The 14,981-nt window shown below is 40.3% G+C and overlaps 1 protein-coding gene across 8 annotated transcripts in view; it reads left to right on the forward strand.

Annotated features, from left to right (window-relative positions):
* atxn7l1 (ataxin 7-like 1) overlaps positions 1 to 14,981 on the forward strand; it is a 30,045-nt gene that overhangs the window by 11,668 nt on the left and 3,396 nt on the right. For 7 of the 8 annotated variants that reach the window (XR_006928539.1, XM_046873224.1, XM_046873225.1 and 4 more), the window contains 7 exons: positions 8,884 to 8,966; positions 9,871 to 10,054; positions 10,193 to 10,644; positions 11,352 to 11,434; positions 11,533 to 11,768; positions 12,083 to 12,257; positions 13,987 to 14,108. Coding sequence is in view for 7 of the 8 variants with exons in the window: in XM_046873224.1 (XP_046729180.1) it covers positions 8,884 to 8,966; positions 9,871 to 10,054; positions 10,193 to 10,644; positions 11,352 to 11,434; positions 11,533 to 11,768; positions 12,083 to 12,257; positions 13,987 to 14,108 (1,335 nt within the window). In the remaining variant the exon portion in view is untranslated. Of the gene's footprint in view, positions 1 to 8,883; positions 8,994 to 9,870; positions 10,055 to 10,192; positions 10,645 to 11,351; positions 11,435 to 11,532; positions 11,769 to 12,082; positions 12,258 to 13,986; positions 14,109 to 14,981 lie in introns of all 8 variants that reach the window. The other variant, XM_046873231.1, reaches the window with a different exon arrangement.

Consider the following 14,981-nt stretch of genomic DNA (forward strand, 5'->3'; position numbering starts at 1 on the left):
CCTGGTGGCTCCATCCTCAGCATTCTCCTACTGATGTACCACATGTCCAAACCATCTCAATCTCACCTTCCTCACCTTGTCCCTAAAACGTCCTACATGCGCTGTCGCTCTATACAAATAATAATAAACTCTACCGGAAAAGAATTTTGAATCCCTTAACATTTGTTTTATTGATGCGCCAAGTCTTAAATCAAACACCGAAAACCGCCATGTTGCACAAATCCGGCAATTAAAACCATCCGTGTGGAAACGTAGCAAAAGTTCAGTTCGGTTTTCTTTTGCACTACAAAGGCCTGTTTGTGAAAGGACCATGTTTTAGAAGTCAGAAGGCAGTTAAGTAAATTGATGGTTTGCTGTCTGTCTGTTTAAACTATTTGTACCTTATTATATTGCACAGCATCATATTTTTTTTCCATCGTATCTTATTGCATTGAATCGTATCGTGTCGAATCCAATTGAAATCGGATCGCATCCTAATGGGGTGAATTGCATCACATCATCAAGTTCTCCATATATATCTTTAATGGATCATATCATTGGCTATGCGAATCACATCGGCCTCAGTTATTGAGATGCTCATCCCTAATACATACAGCGAGTAAAATAAGTGTTTCACCATTTTTCTCATTAAATATATTTTTTAAGGTGCTATTGACATTAAATTTTTACCAGATGTTGGTAACAACCCACGCAGTCCACACATACAAGAGACGAATGAACATGCATACTTAAATGTACCTAATACTCCGTATAAAAGCTGTGTTGGTAATGACAGCTTTAAGAGGCCTCCTGTATGGAAAAACTAGTTGCACGCATTGCCCAGGTGTGATTTATTTCCATTCCTGGAGGTTCTGTGGTCTCTTCTATGAACTCTGATCTTTAGTTATTTTCATAGATTTTTAATTGGATTCAAGTCAGGTGATTGGCTGCACCATTCTAGCAGCTTTATTTTCTTTCTCTGAAACCAGAGTTTTCTCGTCTGTGTGTTTGGGATCGTTGTCTTGCTGAAATGTCCACCCTCATTTCATCTTCATCATCCTTGTAGATGGAAGCAGCTTTTTATCATGTCTCGGTACATTTTTCCGTGGTGAGCGTGCACACAGGACTTGGCAGTTGAGTGCATTACTTATTGTTTTCTTTTGAAACTATTGTACCTGCTGATTGCAGGTCTTCCTGAAACTCTCCACAAGTGGTCCTTGGCTCTTGGACAAATCTTCTGGTATTCGTTTCACTTCTAAATCTTGTGAGGAGCACCTGGCAGTGGCTGGTTTATGGTGAAATTTTGTTCTTTCCACTTCTAAGTTATGGCTCCAACAGCGCTCACTGGAACATTCAGAAGTTTAGAAATCCTTCTGTAAACTATGCCATCGTTATGTTTTGCAACAATAAGGTTGCAAAGGTCTTGAGAGAGCGCTTCGCTTTTACCCATCATGAGATGCTTCCAGTGTGACACCTTGGTAATGGAACAGCTTTATACAGGTTATTAGTTGGGACTGAAGCAGCTGATATTCATTTGCGCTGTCAAGGAGCAGGACTGATTTCTAACTACTGATTGATTTCAGCTGATGTCTTGGTTTTCCATGTTTTTTTTCACGTCCCTTTCTTTGTGTGTTTAATACTTTTTCCCCCGTGTCATTTCACATTATTACAAATAACTTAATTAATGGACATCTATGGTTTGATATCTTGCATTTGTGGACTGCATGGGTTGTTAACAACATCTGGTAAAATCTTATGTCAATAGCACCTTAAGAAATATATTTACGGAGAAAAATTTCTAGTTAGTTTATTTAACACAACACATAAATCTGCCTTTTCCTCTTTATCTCCCCCAGTAGGATTAAAATATTAGACAAATTAATAACGTTTTCCAAATGATTGAATAAATGCTTGCTAAGTTTGTAATTGTTATTTTCAAAATGGAATTCACATTTTAGTCTTGGAGAATTTTTTTTTGTTACATGTTAAAGCCCCAAGAACCGAACTATTCTTACCTAACGCTCCATTAACGCTGCCAAATATAAATAGCGTTTATTTGTCGTTCATCTCATGATCCTTGATGTCAGAGTCGTTTATGGTTTTTGAAACACATGTATGTTTCTTTTGTTTGTATGCAGCTAAATAGATTAAAGGCAAACGCAATTAAAGATGGCCAGTGAATGACTGGATGTAAGTTCTGTTGTAAAAAATTAACAGTTTTGCCTCTAACAGAAGAACTTATGTAAGATGAAGAACAGAAGAGAAGATGTTAGCAGACTGTATCATACCCACAGTCAACATGTTTTGGAGCAGGGAAGGTTAGAGACTAATTCTAGGTGAAAGGAACCAGCATGGCTTCTCTTCCATAATTCAACACCATGCTATTAGTTCTGGAAGACACACAACAAGACGTCACCGCACCTAAATCCTATTGAACTGCTCTGGGATGAACTGAATCACAAGGTCAAAAAAAAAATCTTCAACTGGAAAAGAACACCTTTGGCAAGATGCATTGCAAAGTATTTCAGCTAAATATTTGAAGAAACAAACTGTCCAGGTTCCAAGAGTATGGAAAAGCTGATTATGCTCAGGGAGGATTTTTCGATGGATCATTGGGACATTTATAGATTTGTTCGGTCAAAGTAAATCTTCATACTGTTACATGACCGAGTTTGTTGCATACAAGCGAAAGGAACATCGATGTGTCTCTCAGCAACCATAAAAGACTAGGTGTTTCTAAACTTTCGACACTGTATGTTGTAAGTTATTATTAAAAGCCACTTGGTTTAGTCATTTTTTACCTGCAGAAAAGGCTGCATATCTGTGAAGGAGGTGGACTTTGATCCACTTCAGCTGCATCAGACACTTACGCACCTGCTGAATAATGCTAACCTACCCCTACACTGTACAATCACCTGCTGCAGAGCCACCTGGGAAAATATCCCCAGGCTGAATCATGAGCCACAACATGATCATGATTCTTTTTTTATGGAAAATATATTTTTCATTAATAACTTTTCAAAGCAGAGATTTTAAACTGATGTTATTTTTAGTCCGTGTTCTAATGAACCATTATCAGGATGTATTTATTGATGGATTGGATAAAGGCATCTGCCAAACCCCATGTAGAAATTTAAATAAAACATGAGCTTATAGAAAAATAATTACATCTACTTGGATTGAAGTACAAGTTTCCCAGTTGTAGTTCCCTGTAACCCCAGTTCCAAAAATGTTGGGACACTTTGTAAAATGCAAATGTTTAAACCCAGGAAATGAACCGTTTTAAGAAACAAAAATAGGGTAATATTTTAAATTTGATGGTTGCAAAAACAATGGCGTCTTAAAACAGTGCAGTTTGGGACAGTGCTAACAAAAGCCTGGAAAAAAAAAGTGTTGCTAACTTGTAGTCCAGATCCATCCTCATAGTTTTTAAGCTGTAACTTCATAGGTTGTAGGCTGCTCATGTGGAACCATCTCCAGGTGTTTAGCACTTCTTCTTCTTGTTCTTCTTCTTCTTTCGGCTGCTCCCATTAGGGGTCGCCACAGCGGATCATCCGTCTCCATACCACCCTGTCCTCTACATCTGCCTCTTTCACACCAACTACCTGCATGTGTTCCCTCACCACATCCATGAACCTCCTCCTTTGCCTTCCTCTTTTCCTGGTGGCTCCATCCTTAGCATTCTCCTACCAATATAACTCATGTCCCTCCTCTGCACATGTCCAAACCAGTTAAATCTCACCTCCCTCACCTTGTTTTCAAAACGTCCAACATGCGCTGTCCCTCTAATAAACTCATTTCTAATCTTGTCCATCCTCGTCACTCCCAACGAAAACCTTAACATCTTCAGCTCTGCTACCTCCAGCTCCGCCTCCTGCCTTTAACTTAATGCCACTGTCTCTAAATCATACATCATTGCAGGTCTCACCACAGTCCTATAAACTTTCCCTTTCATTCTTGCAGATACCCTACTACCACAAATCACTCCTGTCACTCTTCTCTCCACCCACCCCACTCTTCCTGCACACTTTTTTTTACTTCTCTAACACACTCTCCATTACTTTGCACTGTTGAACCCAGGTACCTGAACTCCACCACTTTCTCCACCTCTTCTCCCTGCAACCGCACCATTCCACTGCCCTCCCTCTCATTTACGCACATGTACTCTGTCTTACTCCTACTGACTTTCATTTCCCTTCTCTCCAACGTGTACCTCCACCTCTCCAGGCTCTTCTCAACCTGGTCACTGCTCTCACCACAAATCACAATATCATCCGCAAACATCCTAGTTCATGGAGACTCCTGTCTGACCTCGTCAGTCAACCTGTCCATCACCACTGCAAACAGGAAAGGGCTCAGGGCCGATCCTTGATGCAATCCAACCTTCACCTTGAACTAGTGTGTCGTTCCTACTGCAAACTTCACTGCTGTCACACTGTCCTCATACATGTCCTGCACCACCCTCACATACTTTTGACACACCTGACTTCCTCATACAATACAGTGGAACCCGTTTATGTCGCCGGCCTAGCGGACGCCAAAAAGCGTCGAGATAACCGATGATCGAGATAAACGAAAACCAATATGGCGGCAATATATTAACGTGCTTGAAATTTCTTTATGTACATGATGTGCGTTATTAAATGAGAATGTGCATGCACGTGTTTTTGGAGGTTTTTTTACACAACAGCGTTGCCGTGATTTGTTTGATTGGTCATGCGGATCGAGATAACCTGTAATGCGCGGATAAGGAGGCGGAAGCCGAAGTAAACGCAAACTAAGTTTATTGAGAATAATCAGGAGATAATCCACCAATACTTGTAGCGAAGCAGTAATATCCAGTGGTGCGCTCCGGGAGCGCGGTCCACGAAGTTCTGTGAAAGTAGAGAAGTTCGTGTAGAGAATCCACGGATCAAACGCTATGGAAAGCGCAGCGCTTAGGCAGCAACGGATAAAGGTGGTGCAGACAGCGTGAACATGGAAAACAGCAGGATCGGGGTAATCCGGGGTGCCGTTGAGAGAATGCGGAGTCCAAGAAGAAGGGTACGTAGCCGGATACGTATACACGATCACACAGACCGACATGAACCAACACATACGATCATGCACAAACAATAACGGACCGCGAGTGTGTGGAGGTGAGGGGCTTAAATAGGAGATAAGGTTAGTGAGTGAATGAGAGTCAGGTGTGTGTGATCAGCATGACTGCGAGGAGCTCGCCTGCACGGGAGAAGAATCAGGGTGCTTCGGGGAATGCCACTGCTGAAGGGGGCGTGGCAGGGGGATTCCTGACATAACCGACTTAAGTGGCAAATTTGCCCCCCCTTGTGCTCGAGATATTAGGGTTCGGCGACATAAAAAATCGACATAACCGATTAAAAATGCTAAGACAAAGCGAGAATTTGGCGGTTCCACTTCAAAAACGTCGATTTAATAGGGTTGGCGAGTTAACCGAGGTCGAGATAAGTGGGTTCGACTGTACCACAGCTCCTCTTTTGGCACTCTGTCGTACGCTTTCTCTAAATCCACAAATACACAATGCAATTCCTTCTGTCCCTCCCTATACTTCTCTATCAACATTCTCAAAGCAAATAAGGCATCTGTGGTGCTCTTCCCCGGCATGAAACCTTACTGTTGCTCACAGATGGTCATCTCTTCTCTCAGCCTGCCTTTCACTACTCTTTCCCATAACCTCATGGTGTGACTGATCAACTTAATTCCCCTGTAGTTACTGTAGGTCTGTACATCTCCCTTGTGCTTAAAGATCGGTACCAGCACACTCCTTCTTCATTCCTCAGGCATCTTCTCACCTTCCAGAATCTTGTTAAACAATCTGGTTAAAAACTACACTGCCATCTCTCCTAAACATCTCAACGCTTCTACTGGTATGTCATCTGGTCCAACCGACTTTCCACTCTTCATCCTCTTAATCACTGCTCTCATTTCCTCCTTACTAATCCTATCCACTTCCTGCTTTACTAACTCCACATCATCCAACCTTCTCTCTCTCTCATTTTCTGTTTTTATCAGCTGCTCAAACACACTTTCCTCACCAGTCAACACATTTCCATCTCCATCCTTTATTGCTCTAACTTGCAACACATCCTTCCCAGCTCGGTCCCTCTGCCTGGCCAATCGGTACAAATCCTTTTCTCCTTCCTTAGTGTCTAACCTCTCATACAGCTCCTCATGTGCCTTTTCCTTGGCTTTCGCCACATCCCTCTTTACCTGCTGCCGCATCTCCTTGTACTCCTGCCTACTTTTCTCGTCACCCTGTCGATTCCACTTCTGTTTTGTTAACCTCTTTCCCATTATGCTCTCCTGCACTTCCTCATTCCACCACCACGTCTCTTTGTCTTCCTTTCTATTTCCAGATGTCACACCAAGTACTTTTCTAGCTGCCTCCCTCATCACTCCTGCAGTAATTTCCCAATCATCCAGCACCTCTTCCCTGAACCTCACACTGCACTCTTCCTCCTTTAGTTTCCACCATCTTATTCTTCTGTCAGTCCTCACTCTCCTCCTCTTTTTTTTCGCCACCAAAACCATCCTACAGACCACCATCCGATGCTGTCTAGCTACACTCTCCCCTGCCAACACCTTACAGTCTCCAAGCTCCTTCAGGTTGCATCTCCTACATAGAACATAATCCACCTGTGTGCACCTTCCTCCACACTTATAGGTCACCCTATGATCCTCCTTCTTCTTAAAATAAGTGTTCACCACTGCCATTTCCATACTTTTAGCAAAATCTACCACCATCTGCCCTTCCACATTCCTCTCCTTTAGGCCATATGTACCCATAACCTTCTCATCACCTCTGTTCCCTTCACCTACATGCCCATTAAAGTCTGCCCCAATTACCAATCGTTAATTTTTAGGTACACCATCTACCACTTTATCTAATTCACTCCAGAATTTTTCCTTCTCCTACATCTCACAGCCGACTTGTGGAGCATAGGCACTAATGACATTTATTATCATCCATTCAACTTCCAGCTTCATGTTCATCAGAAACTCTCTTCACCTCCACTACACTCTTATTGTACTCTTCCTTCAGGATCACCCCTACACCATTTCTCTTTCCATCCACACCATGAAAGAACAGTTTAAACCCACCTCCAATGTTCCTGGCCTTACTCCCTTTCCACTTGGTCTCCTGAACACACAAAATATCTACCTTTCTCCTCTCCATCATACAAGCTATCTCTCCCTTTACCAGTCATAGTGCCAACATTTAAAGTACCAACCTTAACCTCTACCCTACACTTCTCTTTTTCCTGCCGTCTCTGTAGACGTCTTCCTCCTCTCCTTCTCCTCCTTCGGCCAACAGTAGCCCAATTTCCACCGGCACCCTGTTGGCTAACGATACCTGTGGCAGTCGTTGTTAACCCGGGCCTCGACCGATCCGGTATGAAGTTCTTAATCGTGATCCGCATATTAGATTTGGCACGTTTTACGCTAGATGCCCTTCCTAACGCAACCCTCCCCATTTATCCGGGCTTTGGACCGGCACTAAGAGTGCACTGGCTTGTGCCTCCCTAATGGCTGGGTTCATCTCCAGGTGTTTCCAAAACCCAAATTTAATTTGCTACTGAAATATCACTTTTGTGTATGTTAACTCAGTAGTGAAGTAGTATTAGGGAAGTCAGTTTTTTTTTTTTTTTTTTATCTGATCTTATTAAGATTATCCTTAGCAGGCTACTGGTGTAGAGGACACTTGGAGTAGTTTTTAATATTAGTGCCATTGAACTACAATTTGAATCATTTAGATTCTCATAACTAGTATCATTGCTTGGAGAAATGTTCATGGAAGAGACCACTTCTATCAGGAGAGAAACATTTCATATGAATAAAGGATTAGTCACAATAAGTTTGTTTTGATATGTTGTGATTCTCTCAGTTTCTTTAGGGGTTTGTGCCATTTTCTCTCTTATTTTGAAGAGAGGTTTTGAGAAAAGTGTGATTAATCTATCTACTGTGTATATGACAGAATTTATGCATATTTTATAATAAATTTGTTTATATATTTATAAATAGGTTTATTTGAGTAAATTATACCTGAGCATGCATATATATATATATATATATATATATATATATATATATACACCTAGCTGTATTGCTAAGTTTGACCAAGCTTTTTTAAAATAAATGAATGAATGAATAAACCCTACTAACAAGAATATGGTTTTTGTTCCGGTGGATTTTCCTGGTTGGGGTGAAATTCTGTCTGTCTGTCTGTCTGTCTTTCTATTTAACTTTTTATCTTTTTAATCTCTTCTATTCATCTTCTCTATGTACAAGATCATCTCACAGAAGCATAACTGTCTTTAATAGTGCGTATTCATGGTGCATATGATTTGAGGCAGGATATATCATATTCAATGTGTGCACTTGAGCTGCTAGGTGGGAAAAAAAGGCGAACTAGCCAGCTAACTGTAAAAAGTGATGATTATTTACCACAGAGAAATGGCCACATTGCAGCATTTCTTAAATTTAAATGAGTTCCACTGTTTATACAAGTATTTATATTATTTCAATCAGCATAGATACATTCTTGTACATCTATAGCACTCAATATTTCTCTGAGGTAATCATTCATCACTTATCACAGTTAACTGGCTAGTTTGCCATTTTAAATGAGTTCCAACGTAAATACCATGATTCGATGTGACTCTGGGTTAGCGAGGTGGAGATGAGATCTAGAGTTGGATTATAAGCTGTAGTGTAATGTAATGTAGTGTTTTTACCTCTCTTACAGTGTGTATTATAAGCAAAATTATCCAGCAGATACTGTCTAAAAATGTTAAATTAGAAACTCTTGTCCTTTATTCTGTGTGTGTGTGTGTGTGTGTGTGTGTGTGTCGGTTTGACTTAATTTCTACACATCTGTCTTTGCAGGTACTGGGGGAGCAGTTGTACAGTGAGTAGAGAAGATAGCCAACCACACCCCAACGCTTTCAAAGCCATGCACAGCAAGAACCGTAAGTGAGCAGTTTCATTCCTCAGAGGTACACCAAATGATTTTGTCTCTTTGAATGTGACCGTAATTCATTTTGCCAATATTTGTGAATGCTAAGCAGACATTTTGTTATCAACACCACACTAATACTGAGAAGGATACTTAGTTTCCAGCTTCAATACCTCATGAAAGGAATATAAATCTGTGTGGAAGATTCCTCTTAGATTCTGGTCCATTTTGACCGCATCATAGCATGACTGCAGATTTCTTCCATGTAATAAATGTGCACTGTAGGCTTCTGTTCAGGTACTGGTCAGCTACCATACTCAGATGGTTGGATTGGTGTTTAGGAGCCAGTGTGAGCCAAGAAAACATTTCCTAAAATCATTACAGCACCTCGAGCAGTCTGAACACTTGACATAAGGAATGTCAACAGCATGAATCCACGGACCGTAGGTATCATGCTATTGAAATTCTTCTCAATCCAGTTAACAGGCTGGTGGAGGTGCTGTAATGATCTGAGGAAAGTTTTGCCAAAATTCTGAATATCTTCTAACTACACTAGAAACCAAGACCAGGTCATATCTTTTCCATTCTACAGATGTCTTTTTTTATCAACAAGGGCTTGCTTAATGGATGTTTTTTGTTTTTCCCCCATGATTTTGTGCAAACTCTGTTGTGTGTGAAAATCCTAGGAAAACTAGCACAAACAACCATATGCCCACCATTTAGATGTTTGAAGTGAACATTACCCAAAGCTCTTAAACTACATCTGCATGACTGAGTTATTAGACAATGGTGTAAATGAACAGGTGTACAGGTGTTTTTATTAAAGTGGACAATAACAGTGTGTGTGTCAGTTTAAAACACAAAAATGTTCTAACTAAATTGTTATTGACCTCTATCTACACATACATGTCCTCCAGAGAGGAGGCAGAGTTCTGCAAGTGGTTCACGAGCCCCTCTGGTTCCCCTAAAGACTAAGATGTCGTTGAGTCAGAGTGAAGTCGAGCCTCTGCCATTTCGTGTGCCTCGCGACTACCCGCACTCTCGCTTCAGCAAAGCCCCACTTGCCGTGTACCCTCCCAAAGGTGCCCGATCAAAACCCTGGTTGGTGCCCTAAAACGTTCTTTTACCTACACAAATGAAACATTGCTGCACAAACCTTGATAATGCTAATTCTGATAATACACAGAATACAATATACTATATTTAAAAATCTCACTTTCATATGCCTGTCTGCTATAGTGTGTCCTTACCTGTGGTGAGCTTGGAGAAGATGCCGTGTTTCAGCCGATCTGAAGCAGCGCAAATCAAAGTCAGCTCTACTGCATCCATGGCTGGGTCGTCACTTTCTATCTCCTCTTCATCCTCTACGTCTTTCTCACCCTCCTCATCACTAAAGTCCACCCTTGCGTCACCAGCATCTTGCAGGAACCAGGAAAAGCATGTGAACGGCCGGGGGACCATATCGTCTTGCTCCACCACGCCCCCGTTACTGACTGACAGGAGGCCAAGCCCGTCACAATCGTCTCCACTGGACAAGTGGCTTGCTGCGTCTCCGTCCGCGCAGGACAGAAGACCCGCAACATTTCCTTCTCCGTCTTCAGCGGACAAGAGACCCAGTGTCTCAACGTCTCCACCAGAACGAAAACATCTGAATGGAGCAAAGAGCAGCAGCAGTCACAGAAGAGTTTCAGGTTAGAGGATCAGTTTCTTTTCATATAGTTTAGTTTAATTAGTGTCATAAAGCAATTTTTAGATTAATTCAAGTGTAATAGTAAATCTATATCTAAGTGCTTGTATTAATAATGTCCATGGACTATGAAGTTTGGTTGTAGGAAATGGGCCACACAGCTCCGTGTCTCTGCCTGAACTCCCTGAGTTAACGTGGAGATTGGCGTGCGGTAGACAGGCTCCAGCTTATGACTTGTTGGATGAGACAGCTTTTCCACCCCATATTTTGTTTGTGCAGGGCCTGGGCTTACCCCAGGTCTGATTTATGCTGTGCTATTAACCAGCTCCAGCTGCTTGTTCTTCAATTAGAAATAATCATACATTAAATTTTGTACACCCCAGACTTTGCCAAAAAAAAATCTAAAAAATCCAAAAAACGGAGTGGGTGGAGCAGGTGTGTAAATTAGATAAATTAGGGTGTGTTTTATGTAAATGAGATGTATGTGAGGGTATGTACAACACCCTAATTGACCCTTTCATCCATCTCATTTACATTTCATTTACATGTCTTTTTTACATAAAATTTATATGTAAATGAGAAGTGTATGAGGGAAAATTAGGTGTGTTGTATGTAAATGAGATGTGTGATAGTAAATTAGCTGGAGAACAGGCAGCTGCCTTTCAGAACCAGGCGTACGCTTCATCTCTCACTTTTGTCTCTTTCTTCCAGGTAGAGTCTATGATCCGAATAAGCACTGTGGGGTGATCGATCCAGAGAGCAGGAGACCTTGCACTCGATCTCTCACCTGCAAGGTTGGTTTCACACAAAGTTTTTTTTTTTGGATTTGTTTGTCTCAGTGCTCATAAGATCAGAGACGTGTGGCTAGCTAAAGTTACTGTTGTGTATGCAGACTCACTCTCTGACTCATCGTCGTACAGTCCGGGGTCGGAAGAAGGACTTTGATATTCTTCTTGCTGAGCATAAAGGCCGGGCTAAAGAGAAAGATGCAGGGCAGAAGAGGGATACCACGAGTGCTCCGACAACCCAATCACTCAGTCCTCCTTCCAGCACTTTTTCTTCCAACTGTCACAATGACAAGTCCGCGCCTACCCTCAAGCTGCGGCTGACCAACACACACATGCAGAGGTACATCATCATGATGACCTGCAGCATTGTACTCACTGTACAGGTGTAGTGGTAACAATAGTAGCAGTTAATAGGACTTAACACTCTGGTGTTCACCTAAAGGTGTTCAGTGGGGTTGAGGAGGTCAGGGCCCCTTCAGTTCCTCCAATCCACTATTAACACATCATGTTTTCATGAAGCTTGCTTTGTGCACAGCCAGTCAGCTTGCCACATCAAACCATCTCCTTTCAGTTCTCCTATTTTTACTCGTTCTGTTTTTATTTATTATTTGTACATTTATTTATGTCATTGTTTGTTTTATATCTCCTCTGTAGAGGCTCTTTTGGTGGTGGTGGTGCAGTGGTGCTCAGTTCCACGACTCTTCCTACCCCTGATCAGATCGCCGGCTGCCAGAGATACGGCGCGGATGTCCACGAATCCAGCGACGAGGCCGAGGAACCGGAGAAAACTTCATGCCATTACTCTTTGTTTCATCCACAACCCATTAGTGTAAGAACATCAGTAGATCTGTGGTTCATTCATTTTATTAGGAAATTCTGTAGGTTCTAAAGTAGTGGATAAAGCAAAAAAAAACAAAACAAAGGTGACCATGAAGAACCAAAAAACTTGAGATGGGTACCATGGTACAGTAAATGTTGCATTATATACCAAGCTGTGTTATATTCAAATGAGAGTTGTGATAGGTTCTCTCCTATTTGATTTGATAATATTATAATAAATCAATTCATTGAATAAATAGGAAACGTGATTCTGTAATCTGCCAAATTAAGGCAGGTTTATTTTCTATTTTTCTATTTTATTGAAACATTTATAGAAAAATAGAGAACAGCTTCCCAGTATATAACCAATATTACCAGCTACATGCTTGTAATATCACTGACCACAAATGAGACACGAAGCACATTTAAAGGTTTTTCCAATTTTTAAAGTGAAATTAAAATATATTCTCTACATATAATTTTTATTTAATTAAAAAGAAAAAGAAAATGTTATATTCTGTGTCAATGGCATTGCCCCACACTATATTTGGTATGTCTATAGATGGAGGCAAATGTTCATAAAACCAACCTGATGCATTTTATTGCTATTAATAATGGAGAAATTTTAATTAAAATAAAAGAATTGCTTATTATCAATAATAATAATAATGCACCAGAAATTGTTAATAAAGCAGGAAGTATAAACGTCATGTTATAATACATTTACAGGAAGATACAGGTGGGTCCATGAGTATTTGGACAGCAACGTTTTTTTGGGACGCTGCCTCGGTGCCCCACCACAAAGGTTTTAAGATGAATGTGATTGCAATGTAGACTTTCATCTTTAATTCAGTAGGGATTAGAAATTACAGCTCTTTATTGCCAGCTCCTCCTTTTCCACAGAGTTTTCTGTTTTTTCTTAACAAATTGTTTTGATTTTGATCACCGTTTTCTCAACCCCAAACTTTGCTGCCATTTCACAGACATATTCAGATAACCTTATTTGAATTCAGCTTTTATAGGTGGAAACTTGACTCTCCTGGAGGTCACGTGTTCATTTTTATAGCGCTTTTCACAATGCGTAAGAATTATAGAACAAAAACATTTTATTTAAGTGAATTATGTGTTACTATAAGTAAATTATGCGTCAATCATGGTTTAGAACGGCATCTAGGTGTCGTGTGATTAGATCTCAACTTGCATTTAAATTAACATATAATTTCCGAGCACAAACTGGGGGAAAAAACAGAGAACGCTTAATTCCTACACGTGAGTATAACAAGTGCCATCCGAGCAACATGGCTGCTTACAGTGTGAACAGTTAACACAGCAACACATCTTAGCTTCAAACTAGTTATATTGTACATTTGGATTTTACATTTAAAGCGTTTAGCTGACGCTCTTCTCCAGAACGACGGTCAAATGTGCTTTGAGTCTCCACCAAGGAATAAATCAACAAAATTACCAACAAAACAGAGAAAAAAGTGTTTCAGGATACTGCATATACAAGTATCATTATTTAATCAACACACAGACCTGTAAGTCACTGACTAGACATTTGAGGAGGTAAATACACATCACTCGTGACACTTTAGTAGTTCGTTTGTTTGCTAGATATTCATGGGGACATCCATATTATTCCCCCACCATTTTCCCCACTTTTGTTGAGTGTTGTACAGATTGCAAAAGAAATAAACTTGAACCTAGGAATAATGTTTCTCCATCTCTTTCCTGGTCAGTGGTGTGCGTTCAGCAGCCGGTTGATGGGTCACGGCCACTACGTGTTCGACAGACACTGGGACAGGATAAGGTTTGCGCTGCACTGCATGGTGGAGAAGCATGTCAATGCCCAGATGTGGAGGTAAGAGGAATTGAAAATGCTGTGTGTCGTATTGGTTGGGCACCGATTTCTCATGTAAACTAACACAGGAGTGGCGAGATTTGTTGGAAGAGAAGCTAAATGGAGATGGAGGTTGACTTTTACCGAAAGCTGGATCAACTTGCTAATAACTGAAAAATCAACCGATAGCTTTTAAAATAGATACTGGATAATAAACAAACCTAATGCTCCATGTAAAATAAGATATTTAAATAATAATAATAATTTATTCCAAAAAAAATTATTTCAATGCTTTGGCCTTTGTAAAGACATTTAAAGATGGCTATTTTAAGCATGATTGTTTGGATTTAGGTGAAATGGTGACGCAAGTTTTTCTTTTATTTAATGTGTTTCAGCCTATAACAGAAAATTACATGACTACCAGTATTATTGTGGAGATTTTATCATGATTTTAAATTAATTTATTTTGCCTCCTAATGCTAATTAGTTTATTATTTTGTTATGCACCGTACAGACCAATGAGCGTAACTTTTCAAGAGATTTATCAGTTATTAAAAGAGCATTCTTACTATCACAATGACATTTTTTTTCATATCTGTTGTTATTGAAATCAAAAAATATTTTATGTATATACATTTATATGCATGTGCATATGGTTGGTGTGTGAATCTAAGAAATAATTAGTCATGAGTCATGTGCATAACTAGAGGTCGACCGATGGATTTTACCGAAGCCTGTGTAAAGTTCATTAGTTTCAATGTAGACACCTGCGGCTTATAGACAGGTGTGGCGTATTTATGTTCCAAATAAAAAAACTTTGTCAAATTCAGTGGGTGCGGCTTATATTTGGGTGCGCTTAATAGCCCGGAAATTACAGTAGTGTACTGAATAATG

The sequence above is a fragment of the Silurus meridionalis genome, chromosome 18 (genome assembly GCF_014805685.1).
Source record: "Silurus meridionalis isolate SWU-2019-XX chromosome 18, ASM1480568v1, whole genome shotgun sequence".
NCBI lineage: Eukaryota > Metazoa > Chordata > Actinopteri > Siluriformes > Siluridae > Silurus > Silurus meridionalis.